The following is a 19,465-nucleotide window of genomic DNA, read 5'->3' as shown; positions in this document are numbered from 1 at the left end:
CAGGCCGCGACCCGCTTCCGCCCGCCCGGCGCGGGGCAGAAGTCCCGGTAGCCGCGCGGAGCGCTCGGAGCGCGGGGGGCGCGAGGCGAGGGGCGCAGCGGCGCGGGGCGGGGAGGGGGCGCTCGCTCGCTCACTCTCGGCTGCGCACACGCCCGTACAAACTCTCACACAGACACACGCGGGGTGCGCTGCCGCCGCCCGCCGCTGCTCCTCCTCCCGCCACCGCCTTGAGAGGGAGAGAGGGAGGCAGAGAGAGCGCTTTGTCCGCGCGCCGCCGCCCGGCCCGGGACTCTGCCCCGCGGAGGCAGCCGCGCCGAGTCCCCGCCTCCGCCTCTGCCCCCGGGCGGGCCGGGCCGGCCGCGGTGGGGGGAGCCAGGCTGAGGGTGGGGGTGGGTGGCGGGCGGGCGGAGGGCGGGGAGGGGGGGCGGAGGAGGAGGAGGGGAGACGAGGGCAGCGGAGGAGGCGAGGAGCGCCGGGTACCGGGCCGGGGGAGCCGCGGGCTCTCGGGGAAGAGACGGATGATGAACAAGCTTTACATCGGGAACCTGAGCCCCGCCGTCACTGCCGACGACCTCCGGCAGCTCTTCGGGGACAGGAAGCTGCCCCTGGCGGGACAGGTCCTGCTCAAGTCCGGCTACGCCTTCGTGGACTACCCCGACCAGAACTGGGCCATCCGCGCCATCGAGACCCTCTCGGGTGAGCAGTCGGCGCTGTCCCCCTCCCCCCGCCTCTCCCAGCTCAGGCCGGGACGGCGCCCGGAGGGAGGCCGAGCCCTGCGGGCGGCGCCCGGCGGGGGCTTTAGCGCCCGCACGTTCACTTCCACGCACCAGACCTTCAACTCTCACCGCCGGCCCGCTCTTGGGACGGCCCGCTCCCCTCCCCCCACGGCTCCGGACTCACCCCTTGCCCTCCCAGCCGCAGCCCTGGGGCGACCCCCGAGCCTCCCCTAGGGTTCCCGAGGCTCTCTCGCTCTCCCGGGGCACCCCTTGTTCCTCCGGCTCCCCGAGTTGCTTTCCAGAGTTCCCCACCCCCATCCTTAGAGAGCCCCAGTCTCCCCTTCTTCCCTGACCTTCCCGTCACCCCTTTTGTCAGGGACCCCCCAAACCCTGAATGTCCTTCTCTCTTGACCGGACCTTACCCCTTCCCGTGCCTCGTGCCCAGGACCTCTCGCCCTCTGGCGTCCCCTGAGCCGCACTCTCCTTTCGAGCCCCCTCCCCAGCTCGCCCCGCGGTCCCCCACTTTTGGCACCCCCTCGGCGCCACCCTGACGATCCCCTCCGAGGTTTCGGGGCTCCCCCCACCCCGCCTTTGCACGACGGCACATCTCTCTCGGTCCTCTCCCGAACCTCAGTCCCTTCTCGCTTGTCTCTCAAGCGCTCCTATTTTTCTCTGAATTTTTTGTCCGATTTTATTGAGAAGAACTCGGGGCTGGGGGCTTTCCGCCGTCTGTCCCCCCGCCTCCCGCTCGGCCAGAAGCACCTTTTTACGAGGTGCCCTGTCTCAACTCGGTGGGGGCCCGGACTGAGAACCGAGAAAGAGGCGACCGGGGGGCCCGCGAGAGCGCTGGAGCCCAGACGGGAGACGGAGAGCGACACACACACACACTCGCGCGCGCGCGCACTCACCAACTCTCCCTCCCGCACACGCACCGCTCGGAGCCGCGCTCGCCCCCAGGCCACGAGCCTGCGCCCCCCGAACCTCGGCCTGGCCGGAGCCCCTTCCCCACTGGCGCGCGGGGTGGGGGCGGGGCAGCGGCGAGGCCAAGGTGACCAGAAGCAGGCGGGGACCCGGCTCTCGCGGAAGCGGCCCCCGGGGGGCTTCGGCGTGTCTCACCAGGGCCACCGGGAGGAGAGGGCAGGGAGGGGAGAGCAGCGGAGCCTTCGGAGCCCGGATTAGCGCAATGGAGAGGTGGGGGCCCGGAGAGGAGCGGGGCCGCGCCAGCCCTGCAGCTTGAGTTTCAAATGAGCTCATCCTTTCAAATTGGCGCCGCTCTTTATTAAATTTGTTTTTCCGGTAATGCCACCCACAGCTATACCTGGGGTCGGGATCCGGGCTCGCACCCTTGCCACCTCGTCCCGGGGAACAAGGCGACATGGGGCGCCCACCTTTTTTCTCCACTGGGAACCAAGTTTGCCCAGCTCGAGCAGGGTAGGAGACCCCTTGAGGGCGCCCGAAGGCGGAGCCGGAGCGTGGAGTTCTGTGCGTGCCCCTCCTAGCCCCCCGCCGGTTTGATCGCAGGAAGGTTCTGAGTGCTTTAATTTCTGTTTTAAAGGTAAAGTGGAATTGCATGGGAAAATCATGGAAGTTGATTACTCAGTCTCCAAAAAGCTCAGGTAAATAATATTTTGTTTAGTTTTTTTGTGTGATTGGTCTTACGTCTAAATAAAAAAAATACACTCAGTTTTTAAAAATGTGCTTGTATAGTTTTTTTTAAAAGGCGTTTGTTTGTTTTTGTAGTGGAGTTAAAATAGTTTAGAAAGCTACATTTTTTACTTTCATTATATAAGGTGTTTACTGTACTTGGAAAGTATCTGGTGCCTTATTGGGGGTGGGTGGCGAACACTAGCTGTGTTAAATTCGCTGGGACCGTTTAACTTGTTTATGAAAACTTGCCTCCCACCCGCCACTCCCACCCCTGCCCCCCAGCACAATGGCAACAAATGCTTGTCAAGACTTCCTGTGAGATGTTAAGAGTAAATATTTACTGTGTCAGCTAAATTGCTTAACTAAACTTCGCGGTTATTGCGATTAATTAGTTTTCTTTTTTAGATACCTTAGTGTTGGATAATAAAATAATTCAGCAAGGGGTCGATATTTTTGCATAGTGCTTTAAACAAGTAGGTTGTTTGGATTAGGTGGCAGTTAAAAGCCAGACTTTTTTAGTCACAGAGACTACTGAATATTGCTTCTGAGCGTTTTCTTGTTGTTGTTGCTTTTAAGATATGTTTGAGGCTAAACAAATATCACTGTGAAATCTATAATTATATTTAAGTGCACTGTTGTTAATGAAGGACTAAAAAGTTTTGTGGTGGTTGGATTTCTCCACAGTGATTTGCTTACATGAGAATGTCTGTGAGGAGAGAATGAGGGAGAACATCTTTGTTTAAAGTTTATTGTGGACTTTAAATTTGGGCCCTTTATTACTCATTCTAGATTTTTTTTCTGTGTGTCGTAACTTAGTTTATATCCCATTCACATACATTTCTTCACCATTAGTCATTAAGTAGCTGAATTGGAGACTCTAAGTGAAGTCTTTGACTTACTACCTTTACAGTTTGTGATTCTCAATAGTGTAACCATTTACTTGATTTTTGCCAGGATTGAATAGATTTTAAAACAAACTATCCCAATTGTTAAATACATAGATGTTTTGCTTAAAGGGTTTCTAAAAATGTGTGCACATTTCCAGATATGTTTTAACTAAGCAACAGAATATCTTTTGTTTGCCAATGATTCCAGTGGCATATCAGAAAACTACTTAATAACGTAAAAAAAAAGAGGTAAAAATTATGATTTGCAGTTTCATGTGTAATATTAAGCTAGTTCTTCTCTCTAGGAAGAAATGTAATGTGCAACTGATTAGTTTTTAAATTAAGTATTTTAAGTTTGTATGCTTTTCTTAAATTTTTTTTTTGCTTGAGAAATCGAAGTTGAAGCTTTCTGATACATTAACTATTTACTGTAAGTTGAAATTACTCATCTTATAACACTTGAATATTGGATGAACATATTGAACAAGGTTTGAAAGAAGCACCCAAAATATTTGATGGGTTATTTTTCTATAAATACCTAATTCTGTTGGCTGTATAATTGTTTTGAGGGTTTTTTTGGTTATAATTAGTAAAAATCGGTAGAATTTTATCTTTGGTTAGTTGGTGTCTCATTTCATGTTGCAAAGTATATTATTTAATGTTGCAATGTAAGTGAAATACTAGTTTATCTAAAGTTATTAACATCTCTTGAAACTTCTCACAAATATATTACGTTTTAACTTTTTTCTTTCAAAATACAGAGGTTATTTGCTGTTAGCTGGTGGGTCATTTAGATGATTTTGCTGTGTTTATAAGAGTTCAGCATTAAAAGCTTGTCCCAAATTTTTAGTATTAATTAAATAAAGAGCAATCTAGGACTTACACAGCTCTATTGGTACATGATTTCTTTGAACACTGTGGGTAATATGAAATACCTAGGAGGTAGATTGAAATGCGCTGTGTATGATTCACTACTCTGAAGATGTCTGACATGCCAAATGTATGCATAAGCTGCTGCTGTAGAGGGCTGCTTCATTTCTGATTGGATAGCTTTGATCTTTCTTCCTTTCCTTTATTAGTTTAAAATGCAGAAATTAGTTACTGGTACTGCAGGCTAAGGGAGAGAGAGCTGATGCCTGGTGTTGTGTACTGAGCTCAGACTCCTGGGAGGAGGCAGCTGTGTGTTCTCATGTACAGGGCTCCACCACGGAGGGGACTCTCAAAAACAGGGTACTGTGACATTTGAAACCAAAGCTTTTATGTTATATGGTGACTATTTTGGTGTTCTTTTATTGCACTTCCATGAAAATTAACAAGTTAAAAGTACATTTGTTGGCCTTCAGTCAGTTCTATATGTGGTTTTTGTGTTAGTAGAAGTGAAAATGTGAAGAAAACAATTCATCCTCATTGCTTGCTTACTTAAAAAACCATTCCACAAGTGTGTGCTCATTTTCTTTATATTGTTCTGATTTCTTTCTGTTCTCAAGAATCAGTTTTAATATCTATATTCCAAATAGATTTTTTTTAACCTAATGATACTTGGGAGGAGATGTTTTTTATCTTAAGTTATGAAAATATTGGCATGCCATTTGCTTACCAATTGGATCTTTTGTTAAATATCATTCTAGCATTATTTTATATGTGCTGTTTTTGTAGACAGACTAGATAATATTATTTTCTCAGGGTCACTTAAAAGTAGAAAACTCTTTTTTCTTTTGCCACATGTGCTTCATTCTTATTAAATGCAAATTATTGTAATGTAAACCATGTACAAACCATCTATTTTTCTTACTTTCTAAGTTGTCTTCAGGCTCTGTTGAATAAAAATCTTTGATTCTTTTTTCTCTATTCGCATTTCTTGGTAGCATATATGAATCAAAGATTTCTTAAGGAAGAAAAAACAGACAAAGGGCTGTAAAAGTTGTGGAAACTTCCTTGATAGAAATTTCATTTTTGATGTTGATGAGAGTTTAGTTTAAAAAAAATTTATATACTATATGTATCTACACACATGCACACACACACACACACACACATTACATAAATTGTTTTGAGCTAAGACATACGCTAACCTGAATGTGCTTTGTAACTAAAGTTGAATGATTCTGTGAGAAACAAAACTTTGAAAAATGCAATTTCTGCCCACTTCTAGGAAGTAACTAAGTGGTGCTAGACATGCTTTCACTGAGATGGTGAGAATACTATGAGGTAGTGTAGGGAAAAGCTATGAATTTGTCTTTCATGAGTTAAAAATCAGTAATTGTGTTCTCTCCAATGCAAATGAATTTGGTCTCCTATAGGAATGTTAAAGAAAACAGTATCTCAATTGTGTTTTGCTTGTATGTACTACATTGTGTATAGTTGAATTAAATACCAAAAAGAAAAAAAAAAAACCCAACCACCCAACCTCAAGCCCTCCCTGCAACAAAGGCTTTTGATGGATCAATTTTTAATTTTGTAACAACAGAAAAGACTTTATTAGGTTAAAATCATATGGTACCCTATTTCAAGAATTTGTTGAATTAGAAATTAAGGCCTGGATTTAATTGTATAGATTCCATGTGTGGATATTTTACATATATATGTATGTACACACACATATATATATTACTGTAAAGTTAGTTTTGATTTGACTTTGAGTTGGACATTTAGTTTCCCATTTTAAAAAAAGGCTAGTAATTTTTTTATGCCGTTCTAGGTAATGCCATAGAAAATTACACATTTTCGTGACCTTTAAGAGATAAGTGTTGGGATTAAAATAGAAGCAATAAAGAAAAAAATTACTTGGTAATTCAGGTTTAAAATTCTAGTTTGTGTTTTTAAAAGACTGGTCATTGTTTTTTACGTTATTTGGTTAAATATTAAAAGCCATTGAAATCTACAAAGCGAAATAGATGTTATATGGGGCTTGATTTTCCAATTTGACAAATTCATATCAATTTTAAATTATATTGTAGTGATTTATAAGAGTACTAGATGGCTAAACACATGAACGTTAATTCTAAAAGGTGATTTGGTGATATGTAATACATTTGTCAAATTGTGTTTTTTTTAAATAATAATGTTTCTTTGTAATTATGGCTGGGTATAAGATGACCAGTAAGGGATGGTCTCAGAGTTTTATTTTTTATTATGTTAGCCTGAGATTATCATTTATATAGAGAAGATGAGAGAAGATTAATAACATTTGTAGAACACCTTTTATACATAATGATCTAAAGTACAATATATTTTCTTTAAGAAGAAAAATTTTAAAGGATGTTAGAAGATTTAGAACTAATACATATCAAAATCAACATTTCACTATTATTTTGAGTAAATGCTTTTTATTTTACAGAGGTTGTTCCAGTTTTTTAGATGGGGGGAATGTAAATGACATTGAAATGTGCATAAAAGGGTGGTAATTTGGGCACATTTATTAAAAGTCAGAAAGTTATGAAAATCAGATTTCTGTAAGAACTATTTATACATATTTGATACTTTCAGCTTTCTAAATATTTGCTGTCTCCTGCTGAATCACTCTTCCAAGTCTGCTAATGAAATCCTCAAAAGTAGATGAGCAATTGGTCAGTTGTTAGAGGACATAATTTGAGTTTAAGTGTATCAATCTCTGTGGTTCAGCGGGGTGTGTGCACATGGGTGTGTGTGTGTGTGCACACGTGCGTGTGTGTTTTATGGGAGACAGTAGTTTCAGACAGATGGTATCAAGAGGGAAGAGGAGGATATCTTTAAATTAAACAACAAATGTTCTGGATTTTAGTCCTGACAAGGCAAATGAAAATTGCTAGGTGTTTGAACCTTGTGGTAAATAAAGGGAGTCAAGTGCAATAATATGTGCCTTGAGTGATGCATAACTCTTGCAGGTGTTTAACCTTGTGGGAGCCAGGGCACAGACACCTGTAGTGGCTTCTTCAGTGAGCATGCTACTGGAAGGACCATTCTGTGGGAAATTTACTCTCCTTCACTTTTGCTTGGATGTCCCCTCTCACTAAGAGAATTGGCAAATGATTCTGTGTAGGCTTTGATTTTCTATAGAAGATTTAAGATTTGAATATGGATTTTCATTTAGAAATTCTATACTGTGGAAGACTGTATTATTTTGCATAACAAAAGTACTCTGAGAGAATCAGTTTCATTAGAAGAAGCATAGTATTGAGCTGGTTTCTTTGGAGGCTGTTAAAAAAGTTGAATAATAAATTTCAAAAATATATTAAAAAAAATTATATTTAAATGCCACCAAAATGTCTTCAGTGTTCTTATTGGTGTTGAAGAAGAAAGTGGTGGGGTTTGGCTAAACCAATTTTTTAAACCAGCTTTCTAAAAATTTTAGTCAAAAGCATAATTTCCAAAAGTTATGATTAACTTCTTAATTTGAAGAATGGGAGAGTTCTGTTTAACAAAATTTGCCCAAGTAATTTGTTAGTCAAGGTTTGTCCTTTTTACACTCAAATTAAAGTTCAAGTTAGTTTGGGTAGTCATTCAAAACACTATCACTGAAGAAAACATAATAGCAAATAAACAACAAACACCTACCAGTAAAGATAACAGTCTTTCCTTTCATTTATCACCATTAAAATATTTTTTTAAATCTTTTACTTTATAATTTGACTTCATGCTTACAAACTTGTAATTTTCATTTGGTGGCATGGACTGTATGGGTTCTATTTTGGGCAGCAAAATTGCAGAGTGCTCAGAGCATTATTTTTAAGGTTTTTCTTTTCCTGTTTTGATCATGTACTTTAGTCTGGTCTTTCCATAAAATAGTGAAGAAAAATTATTTTCTTTTACAGAAAAATTCAGATTTTGTTACTTTGGCTTCCAAAGAGGAGGGAGAATATAATTACTGTTTCTTTAATTTGGTTTAGTGTTTGATGGCATGTTGAGGTGTTGAATAAGTAGACCAGAGAAAATGGATACTTTTGAATTAATAGCAGGCAATCAAGTCCAAAATGATGTCCATCATTTAATAGATATGTTTCTTCCCCAAGCCTCTGGTTCTCACTAAATAATAAGCTTACATTTTGGACACATGTTTTGTTTATTCTTGGATTTCCTATTTATTTATCTGTTCTATACTTTATTTCTTAAAATGTGAAGATTTAGTTAGAATTTTCCCATTCTGTTTATTATCAAGAATATTTCATAAAATAGGTATTTCAGTAAGTCCATTAAATGAAAATTAAGAGTTCTGATGCATGTTTTAGACTTTCTTCTATCTATCTATAGCAAGGAAAATGTTGTACCTAATGACCAGGATAATCTGTATGGGACGATTGCAATGAGAATGATATTTTCAGTTTTTCTTATTATCATACAATCAATGTGTACCAACATGTGAGGATTTGGCCTATGGGGGAAGCTTGGACTTTTAATTTTTGTTTTAAATGTGATCAGAAAGGTAATATCATGATTCCATGTGTTGACATGTAAATAATACTAGATAAATGTATATTTATGTGCCTGCATCTCATATTCACATAGTACTGATAATATCTCAGCCTCTTCAACACATTATTTCATTTATTCTAAATAATAATTATGTGAAGAAGAAAGGACAGTTAATATTATTCCTTTTTTTAGATGAGAAAACTCAGTCTCAGAGAAATTTAATAATTTACCTAAGGTCACATTACTATTAAATAGTAAAGCTAGGGTTAGAACTTCTGATTCTCAGTCCAGCGTACTTCACCTACATTTACTTTGTTTATTAATTAAAGAAGTTATCTGAAAGTGTTGTACTGTTCAAAGGTTGCCATTCAAGAGTGATGGAAAGATATAAATATAGATTTGTTTGTGAATCACCCTTTGCAATGATCTTATTCTTAATCAATCCAAATGATCTGTACTTTGTTATAGTTTTTAAGAAAATATTAGAAACAGAGGTCATTTTTAAATTACTGGCAGTATCACTGTGCTTGCCCATAGACAGAAGTGGGGTATGCCTAACCAAGAAGGTTGGATCTTGATGTTGTTGTTACATTGCTTTTTTTAGTGTTTGCATTCCTTGTATTATGACATAGGACATTGCCGAGAAAGATGTTTCAACAGCTGAGCCACACAGATTACACAGGTAGCCCAGGTCAAGACCGTGTGCCACATGGTAAAGGAAAGTCAAGCTCAAGGAATCACTTGGGTGGGTTTGTTCCAGGTTTCAGCCAGTCCATTGCCAGAGGGCAGGACTGTTTCGTTTTAAGTGTTTTGCTGGTAGCTGCCAAGTCTTTCCTGAGATTTGGTGTCTCTCTCTGATTCACTTTCTGTACAGAATATGGCCTTTGGCCTCTCCTGTGGGAGTGAAATGAATGTTAATAGGATAGCATCCCTAAAGTTCTCTGAGTTCCTCATTAATGATATAGTCACTCAAAAGCATATACTAAATAACTAAGCATGTGAAGAACAGTCCATTTCCCCTTAATTGTGAACTTTGCCTGCATTTATCCTCGTTTCCTTTAACTTTTGTGTAGTATCATATTTATGGTGGTGGTGGAAGGGAGGAAGGAATTATCAAGAAAAAGGTAAGTGAAAGAAGATTATTTCCAACTCCCTAGGCATTTCATTTCTTTAACTTAGTAGAGCCCAGAGTAGGGTATTGCATGTTCTGTGGAATTCTGACTCAGAAGATGGGGAAAAGGAAGAAAGGTAACTAATACTTGCTGAGTAGTTAATGTGCTAGGCATTGGACTAGGCCTTCTCCATATTTTTTTGTATACAGCCGAGAGAGATCTGAATTTCATCCCTTTCACAGATAGGGCTGTAAAGCTTTGGACTCCAAAGCAACTCCTTCTATTGACCAAACCTGCTTCAAAGAAGCAGTGGGCGTCTTACCCTTGCTTACCATCTAATTTGTATACAGTAACAGCACCCTAGCAATAAAGTAGGAAGTTGTGATAATGTGTACATAGGTAATAGAGTAACTTTGTATGTTTTTCCTAACTCAGAATTAGAGCTAAAGTTTACATGTATACAACAGATATGCTGAGGAAGATAAAGGACTGACTAACTGAAGTTAGTATATTTTTAATTTAGTGTAATTGAGAAACAACTGAAAGTGTTAGTCATAATTTGAAGAAACTTTCTTGAAGTAGACCTATAGTAGAGGCATTAGTAATTACTTAAAGATAAAAAGATTAAAAAAAATCATTGTAGTTGAAAGTTAAGTGTAAAAAACATATGTATGCAGTGGGGTGGGGTGGGTAGGGAGGGTCTGTATTTTTGCCTTTGGCCCAGATACTTTTTTTAAATCCTGGAAAAAAACACCTCAGACTTTTTTGTGTAGGACCTAGAGTGTTGCACAAAGTGTGGCATGCTTTCATTTTTATCTGTATATTTTAAAAAGTGTCTATGATTTGGAGATGGAAATACGGGATTCTTGCAAATTATCTTCTATAGAGTGGTTCATCTTATTAACATTAGAAAATTTTAAACCTTTTAATTAATTAATTAATTAATGGCTGCGTTGGGTCTTCGTTGCTGTGCACGGGCTTCTCATTGTGGTGGCTTCTCTTTTTGTGGAGCACGGGCTCTAGGCACATGGGCTTCAGTAGCTGTGGCTCGAAGGCTCTAGAGAACAGGCTCAGTAGTTGTGGCACACGGGCTTAGTTGCTCTGTGGCATGTGGGATCTTCCCGGATCAGGGCTCGAACCCATGTCCCCTGCACTGGCAGGCGGATTCTTAACCACTGTGCCACCAGGGAAGCCCTTAAACCTTTTTGACAATGAAAGATTCTGAAAGCACAGGGAGTAGAAAGATTTGTATATTCTTTTTGATACACTGCTTAAGCATATTATGCATTCATAACTTTTTTGTTTTTTTTTTAGTAAATAGGACTTGAGATACAATTATGCTACCAATGGAATGAGATATACAAGAATTTTGCTTCGTAGATATAGAGGTGGTGCTTTTTTGATAAGGTAATTTTATGAAAAAAATTTTATTATAAGATGAAAAATAATGGCTTTTTTCAGTCAAGAGTATTATCAGAAAAGATTTTTATTGCCACATTTATATATTCTTTTTTACTCTTTCTCTTTGAAAGTAAAGCAAAAAACTGTTTCATTGAATGGTGGTTCTGTGGACAGGTTAACCTCAAACCAACTCATGAAATAGAGGCTATTTCTAAAACGCTTACGTGAGGACAGGCTGTATAGTTTTTGTTACGTGGAGACCTTTTACTTTAGTCCCTCTTGATCTTTGTGATTTTAACAATGCATATTTGAAAAATGGATGTTTTGTCTCTTCATTGTGTAGATAAGGTTTTGGAGTAAAAGTGTTTGTGCATCATTATATGAGAGAGTCGGAGATAGATGATGAAAGAGTTTAACGCTGAAAAACTGGAGTTTAACCTCTTCAATTATTAAGAACAGAGGGAGGAGGGAAGCAAGGAAGGAGGAAGAAAGGAGGAAAGGAAGGAAGGAGAGAAAGAGGAATGGAGGAAGGGAGAAAGGATACAGGTAGCCGTAGAAGCATTGGTGGCTGAACTTTGTTGTGCAGCTTGTACGGTCTGTAATTCCAGAGCATGTGAGAAAGACTGGTACTCACTGGTGGTGGGTGGGAGACAGTAAGTGATTCCATTGGTGGTAGCAGGACCAGGAGGCTCACACAAGTTGTTCTTTGACTTTTAAAAACCCTTAGAGTATGTGGTTGGCCTACCCCACAAACGGTCTTATATTTCTTTCTTTGAGGCCCTGCACTGGCCAGTTCCTCTCTCTCATTCTCCTTCCCCTTTGTACTTCTGCAGGGATGGCTGGGCAGGACTGGAAGGTGCCTGGTGTGTGGGGCCTGCCTCCAGCCTGGTGCCCCCTCGCTGGCGGAGTCTGGGGAAGTGGGGAGGCATGTGTGTGCTTGCTCAGTGTGCTGGAATGTATGGGCTCTGTGGCTCACGCTTCCTCGGAACGTGCCACAGACACGCTCCTCCATGGTCTCCACGGTCCTGGGGGTCAACCCTCATAAGCTTTTGTGAGTAGTTGATAACTTGGGATGGAATTTCCCAGTGCTGAAAGTTTAGGCTACTGTTTTTCCCCTCTGAAGTGGATTTGTGTTCATTCTTTGTAAAGGAAAAATATCTACTAACAACAACCATTGAAGAACAGAAAAAAATTTGTGGGTGCGTAAATAACCTGGCTTTTCTCCTGGATCCAGCTGTACTCTTTTTTTCCCCTCTCTTCAGACTGATAGTGATGTCTTCAAATCATGGACACTGAATTTGTAAACTAAGCTCTTTAAAACTCCCCGAGTTGTGTCGCTGATAAAGATGATGAAATCAAGGATCTTTAGAAACTAGGTTTTGTGTTTTTTTAAATAAATTTTATTTATTTATTTTTGGCTGCGTTGGGTCTTCCTTGCTGCGCACGGGCTTTCTCTAGTTGTGGTGAGCGGGGGGCTACTCTTCACTGCGGTACGTCGGCCTCTCACTGCGGTGGCTTCTCTTGTTGCAGAGCACGGGCTCTAGGTGCGCAGGCTTCAGTAGTTGTGGCACACGGGCTCAGTAGTTGCGGAGCACGGACTCTAGGTGCGCAGGCTTCAGTAGTTGAGGTGCACGGGCTTAGTTGCTCCGCGGCATGTGGGATCTTCCTGGACCAGGGCTTGAACCCGTGTCCCCTGCAATAGCAGGCGGATTCTTAACCGCTGCGCCACCAGGGAAGCCTGAGAAACTAGGTTTTAAGCTCAGATTTTTTAAAATATAGGATTTAATCTCCTTTCTAAGGAATAAAAAACAAACTGCTGGTTGGTTAATATTCTTTAAATTTTTTAGTTGCTTAATATTTTTTTAAAATTTAGATTTTATTTATTTTATTCTTCACTAAAGATTTGCAATGACAAAGGCGCTGGTGGCTCCATTATTTGAAATAAAGACAGGGATTTAGGTTTATGAAGTAGGTAAGTTAAAAAGGAATTTTGTTGTAAGGGTTATAAAAGAATTGAGAACAGGTGGCTGGTTCTGATGTAATTCTTTATACATCTTAAGAGGTTTGCCAGGGAAGAGTTAGCTCTTTGGTTCATTGATTTTTGTATTAATGGTTTGCCATATGTGTCTATTTCAATAGTGATTTCAAAACAGTAATTCTGATATTGAAAATGATTTGTGGCTTTAGTTCACCTATAACAATCATGGTCAAGGTGTTAATACCTGCCTTAAAAATTTCCAGGCCAGAGTCACATGTTTTATTCCCCACACTAGTGCTTTTAACAGAGTGTTCCACGGAGCCTTAGGATTCTGAGGAGATGCCAAATTTATGGGAAGAGGGAGTGGACATATGTACCTGGGGGATCCTGTCTTCTTACCAACCTTTCAATTGGAAGACAGCTGCATTCGTTGTTGTTTTATATATTGGAGTTTGGTCTAGAATTTGGATTAGCAGAGGGGCTTGCTGCTTTGAAAAAACAGTTTGGAAGTATCTGTCCTATAGTGTGTAATTCTGGGCCTTGAGTCCATCCCTTCCTTGATCAGGTATTCTAGCAGATGCAAACCTCTTTCCTGAGGAAAGTTTAGACCCTGCCTCCCTTACTTGTGAATCCTGTGGAATGGCCTTCCATCTTCTGTCACTTTCGCTTTAGTAACAACTGTTTGCTTTGCCAACTGCATGCCAGACTACTAAATCTATGGATTTTTCTACAATCAACAGCACAGATTGTTTGCCCTTCAGGAACTTTCCAGGGAGCTCCTTGGGCAATAATTGTACTCTAGCTCTTGGCAGAGCCATTAGAGTCAACTGACTTTGTACAGTGATGGGTCTGGTGACATGGGACCCTCTCATTCATCAAGAACAAGTTTTTGCTTTAGGAGGTGCAAGCAGGATGGCCTTCCTACCCCTTCTTCAAGCAGAGCAGCCCTACTTTTATCTGGTGTGTGTGTTGGGCTTCCATGAACAGAGGTGATCTTCAAAATATTTTCACCTGGGTAGAGTGGCTGCCCAACACATCAGAAGGGACCTGAGCCATTATACTCTAACGTGCGCTTTCTCAGTATCAGTCCTGCATGTATGATTCTTGTTCAAAACCAGGATATTACTTCCAAAAATATTTTTTCGATGATTTCTTAACTTAGGGCCAAAGACTCTTGGGGGGAGTCCTTATAGTCCTGAGGGAGAGAGGGAGAGGGAGAGGGAGACTGGGACACTGCCCTTTGAGCTCTCCTCCATGCCCCTATGCTTTACCACTCTAACTTCCTGCAGATTGGTCTTCAAAGATTAATGATTTCATAATATGCACTCAAGTTTTATTTTATAGTAAGACTGTTCTAATAAACCACCATATATTTACAGGGGTCCACACTTAGATTCCTGCAGATGACATAAGTGGTGGCAAAGGGGGGTGTTCTGTGGAGTGTAGGAGGGGTAGCTATTAGCTCCAACCAGAAATCAGAGTTCTTATTTTAAACATTTAAAATTTTCAACCATTGAAAAAATTTTGGAGACACTGTGAGAGTCAAAGAAGAGAGCAGGTTCATCTGGCTCACGGGTTGCCAGTTTGCAGTCTCTGCCGCATGAAAGTCTGCATCCTCTTCAAAATATTGTCAAAAACACTCTGTTATGTTTAGTATCTCTTACCTTTAAGGCTGTCTGTGAGTGAGAGGGGAAAGTCCTTCTCTTGATAAACTGGATAAACTAGTATGTCTCTTATCTAATAATGATAGCTGTTTGGAAGCTCAAAACTAAAATTAGGTCTCAGAGCAACCATCCTTCGTCTAGTTTTCTGGAATAATTATTTTCTCCATTAAAGAGTACCCTATAGTTTTATCTTTATGTAGAGATCTTATTTTGCTTCTGTTGTATTTAGCCATCTAAAATCCTTTGGTAAATATAGAATTTACATATGCTGAATATGTGACACTCTTATAAGTTTATGTAGTATTTCAGAATACATGTTCATGAGAAAAAAGTAAACCTCTATTTTCATATAATTGGAGGAACATGTTTCCATATCAGTCTAAATTCTTCTCCAGTTAAACACTAGGCCAACTATAGATAATGTTTTAAACCATTTCCTAAGAAAATACGATTCTCATATGTCCAGCAAACATTTTAAAAAATAAGAACTTGAGTTCTGCCTATAAATCAACATCTGATGTAAGGCAGGTAGTTTGAAAAGCATAGAGTGTACTTGGTAGGAAAATTTGGTGGTGAAAAAAATGTGCTTTTAAATACGTTTGAAGAATGTTTGGTTACTGTTGCACTTTCTTGTATTTAAGTTGAGGAAATTGAAAGCCATATGGATTCTGCTTCTGGGCCCTGGGTAAATACTCATTAAGGCCAAACTAAATGAGAACTGCCAATTGCCTAAGGGACCTTTTTTAAAAAAAAGAAAAGACAAGACAAGAAAAACAAAACACTTCTCTGACAGTTGGAATTAGCATTTTTTAAATGTATCTTTTTGTTCTATAATTTACATACATAATGAAATAGCCCATTAGTGATCACCATAATGGTGAGGTAAAGCCCTTGTCTTGGAGAACTGTTAAGTTAGCAAGTCATCTATGGTAAGGCATAATAGAGTGGACAACTTGGTGATAGGTAAGTAGATTGAATTGTGAGGTGAGAGTGATGCCATGGTAAAAAAAACAATCTTGGGGAGAGAGTAGCTTTTAAGAAGGAAATCACATTTTGGGTATGTTGAGTTTGATGTCATGTGAGATATCCAAGTGGAGCTCTTCTGAAAGCGGCTACTTGATATAAGACTGAAAGTTAAGTTAGAAGTAATTATTAGAATTAAAGTATAGTTTTAATAGAATTTTTTTTTCTCAAAGGCAATTTTGTAGAAGCTCTTGATCTTAGAATTTTAGAATAGAATATACACCATGATTTACTGGGGCTTTGAACAGAACTCATCAAGGGGTGGAAAGAACATGGATTTTGGAATCAAAATCACTGAATTTAGACCCCAACCATGTTGCTTACTAGTGTTTCATCTTAGAGCCTAAATTTCACCTGTCAAATTGGATTCTAATACTAAATAATTAATGTTACTGTGTCGTTTATATAGCAATGTATTAACATGCATGACACATAGAAAAAACTTATAAATATTGATTCTCTCTCCATTTATTCACCTTCAGCTTGTACTAGAAGTAAATGCCTCACTCGAGGAAAAAAAAAGTTAGCAAGTCATTTATGGTAAGGCATAATAAAGTAGCATACAGGATCAGGGAATTCAGGATTTTATATGTCTCCCCTCATTTGTGATGGATCTAAATGGTCATAGGTTCCACAAAAATAGCTAACTCTATTTTGGGGGCTGGTTTTTTGAATTTTAAAAATTTGAAGTTCCATGTGATCTGGGTCTTATTTTTTATTTCCACTGTTGCATCTTCAATGCCTGGAAATAGCTGCTCATTAAATATTTTTGAATGAATTAATTAAAATTTAAATCATAATTAAGATATCATTAATAATTTACTTTTCTTTCTTTCCCTCTTTTTCTCTTTTTTTCCTTCTTTATTTTCAAACAGGGCAGGGGGGATAGCAGTTCAAAGATTTTGCTTTTTTGTGAGTGGTTTTTTCAAACTTTTGACTTAATCTTTTGGCTTACATAGAATGAAACATTCACGGACATTTTAGGTATGAAGTGTCTTTAAAACATGAGGTGAGCTGCAAAAGAGCAGTTGCACAGGGCTGCAAAACGAGTCTTAGAAAGCAAAGATTTAGATTTGTTGGAACCAGAATAGGATTTACAAATCAGTCTTCTTAAAAAAAAAAATAAAGATAGGTTCATCTTAGTACTATTAAATTCAGTATGATTACATGAAAATACAATTTTCCCTGTAGATATTTTTTTCTGTATAACCCAAATTGCATTAAACATCTGCTGAGAATCACAGAAGAAAAACCTGTTGGAAAAAAATGAAAGCAGCTGTCCTTCTGTTGCAAGATAATAGGTGGATACAAGAATCAAACTTAAGGTGTGTTTTTATATAGTAAATCAAACATGATCAGTTTAAGCAGATAGCCTCGAAAATTATTATGGAAAAAACCGACAAGTACAAAAATGACAGTATTTACCAGTGGTTAAGATAATTCATAAGCAAGGAAGAGACTGATCTTAAATTAAGTGTTAATTGCAAAGCAAGATGCTGTCAAGTGCTGTGTATTAGTAATCTGTTACTGCATACGAATTACCCCAAAATTTAGCAATTTAAAACAACCAACACTTATTATGGCACACATTTTCTGAGGGTCAGGAACATGTAGCAGTTTAGCTGGGTTGTTCTAGCTCAGCGTCTTTCATGAAATTGCAGTCAAGTTGCCACCCGGGTCTGAAGTCATCCAAAGACTCCACTGGGCTGGAAGATCTGCTGCGAGGCTCACTCCTGGGGTTGTTGGCAGGCCTCCGTCATTCTCTGCCTGTGGGCTGGAGGTCTCTGTTCCCCACAGTGTGGGCTTCTCCGTGGGTCTGTGCACAGCATGACAGCAGGCTTCCCTGAGTGAGTAATCCAAGAAAGAGTGACACCACACAGCCTTTTATGGCCTAGTCACTGAGTTGCACGTTGTCACTTCTGCCTTATTTTGTTTGTTAGATACAAGACTCTAGTTCTGTCCACACTCGAAGGGAAGGGACTACTCAAAAGGTGAATACCAAGAGGTAGGGATCATTGGGGACCATCTAGGGCTGAGTTAAGTCAATCAGGAAAAGTCAGCAAGTCAAAGAGAGATTTGGTTGATTTGGCACTTATACTGAAAAGAATAATCCCCTTGTATTAATATTTATAATTAGCTCCTTTTGGAGTGAAACTGGAATTCCTTATAAAACAACAGTAACAACAGTTACAGTTTACTGAATCCTTTTATAATTCTTATTTAATTTTCACAGAACCTTGTAAGTTGAGGAAGGCAGATACTACTATCCTCATTTCATAGATTAGAGAACTGAGGCCCAGATTGTTCAAAGTACTTAGACAGGGTCATATATTCAGTATTTAACCTGAGTTGTTTTTCTTTTCTTTTCTTTTTTGCCTCTTTCTGTTCCTTCCCCTGAAGAATGATTTCAGTTACTTCCATTTTATAAAACACAATTTAATTTTCCCCGTTCAGCCTTATCTAAAAGAGCTGATTTAAAAAAAAAAATGCCTAATTGAGAAGTTTAAAACACTGTTCTTGCTGTATCGATAAAGATGTCACTTTTCTGCCAGCAGCAAGAATCCTTTTTGCTATTTTTGTAACTGGGTGAGGTCTGATTTCTCCAAAATTGTGCCACACTGTGGTTAGCCGTGGTCTACGAGAGGAAAATATATTTACCCTTCTTTAAAATCATTGGTTTTCCAAGAAATATGCTATTTACTATACCAAATCTGAGTAAATCTTTCTCAGGCAAAAAGCAGTGGTCACTTTGATATCAGACAAGCCAGTTCTCTTCCCCACTAAAAATACAAAACATCAGGCCCTCAGATCTTTGGTACCTACCTTTGTTATACATTTATTTCTTGAAGATATTTGCTAGTGTTTTTGCATTGTTGTTAAAGCTAGATATATCCCTGTCAGTGTTGAATGATTCATTCTGTGTGAGGATTGTGCAAAACTCATGTAGACCTATCAACTTTGCCTATAGAATGTGCTAAATTACTTTGACTTCAGTAAAATATACTATTTTAATAGTGATGTCTTTAAATTTTTATTGAATCCCAGTGCTTACTTTATTTCCATATGCTTACTTTACTTGCATATACTTCCCATTACCCAATCAATCTTTTCTCTTTAAGGTCCTGATAACATGATAGTTAATGTGAAATGAAACTTTAAGGATTTACTATATACAGGGAAAAATATTCAATATCTTATAATAACCTATAATGGAAAATAATCTGAAAAAATATATAACTGAATCACTTCGCTGTACACTGAAACCAATACAATATTTTAAATCAACTATACTTGAATAAAAAAAATTTAATTCTATTTTTAAAAAGCAAAAAAACTTACATTTAAATAACAGTGTCAAATCTCAAAATACCCAAAACTTTTTTTTCCCCCAAAACTTTAAAAAAAATAAATTCGGAATAAAAAAAGTAATGTTGGTTGTTTCCTTTTGAACTTGTATAGACTGAGGCTCATAGAATGTTAGAGTCCTTTAGGAGTGTCTGCTCTTTAGAAAAGATAGGTGCTTTCTGTATTGTTTAAAAAAACCAATAGTGGTAAATATAATATTAAATTTTCTTCACAGGTTATATATTCTAGTCCATCGAAGTTTATCTTTATCCTTTGCTTACCTTGCTCCCTCTTCTATGCTCTG

The 19,465-nt window shown here is 39.4% G+C and overlaps 1 protein-coding gene across 3 annotated transcripts in view; it reads left to right on the top strand.

Annotated features, from left to right (window-relative positions):
* The first annotated feature begins 451 nt into the window (after positions 1-451).
* The window catches only part of IGF2BP2 (insulin like growth factor 2 mRNA binding protein 2), a 160,602-nt gene continuing 141,588 nt past the window's right edge, over positions 452-19,465 (top strand). For 2 of the 3 annotated variants that reach the window (XM_060150229.1, XM_060150228.1), the window contains exons 1-2: positions 452-696; positions 2,272-2,332. In XM_060150229.1, coding sequence (XP_060006212.1) covers positions 519-696; positions 2,272-2,332 — 239 coding nt within the window. In that variant the 5' untranslated portion in view covers positions 452-518. Of the gene's footprint in view, positions 697-2,042; positions 2,148-2,271; positions 2,333-19,465 lie in introns of those variants that run through there. The other variant, XM_060150230.1, reaches the window with a different exon arrangement.

The sequence above is a fragment of the Lagenorhynchus albirostris genome, chromosome 5 (assembly GCF_949774975.1).
Source record: "Lagenorhynchus albirostris chromosome 5, mLagAlb1.1, whole genome shotgun sequence".
In the NCBI taxonomy this organism is placed as follows: Eukaryota; Metazoa; Chordata; class Mammalia; order Artiodactyla; family Delphinidae; genus Lagenorhynchus; species Lagenorhynchus albirostris.
This window is presented reverse-complemented; position numbering and strand designations above follow the sequence as displayed.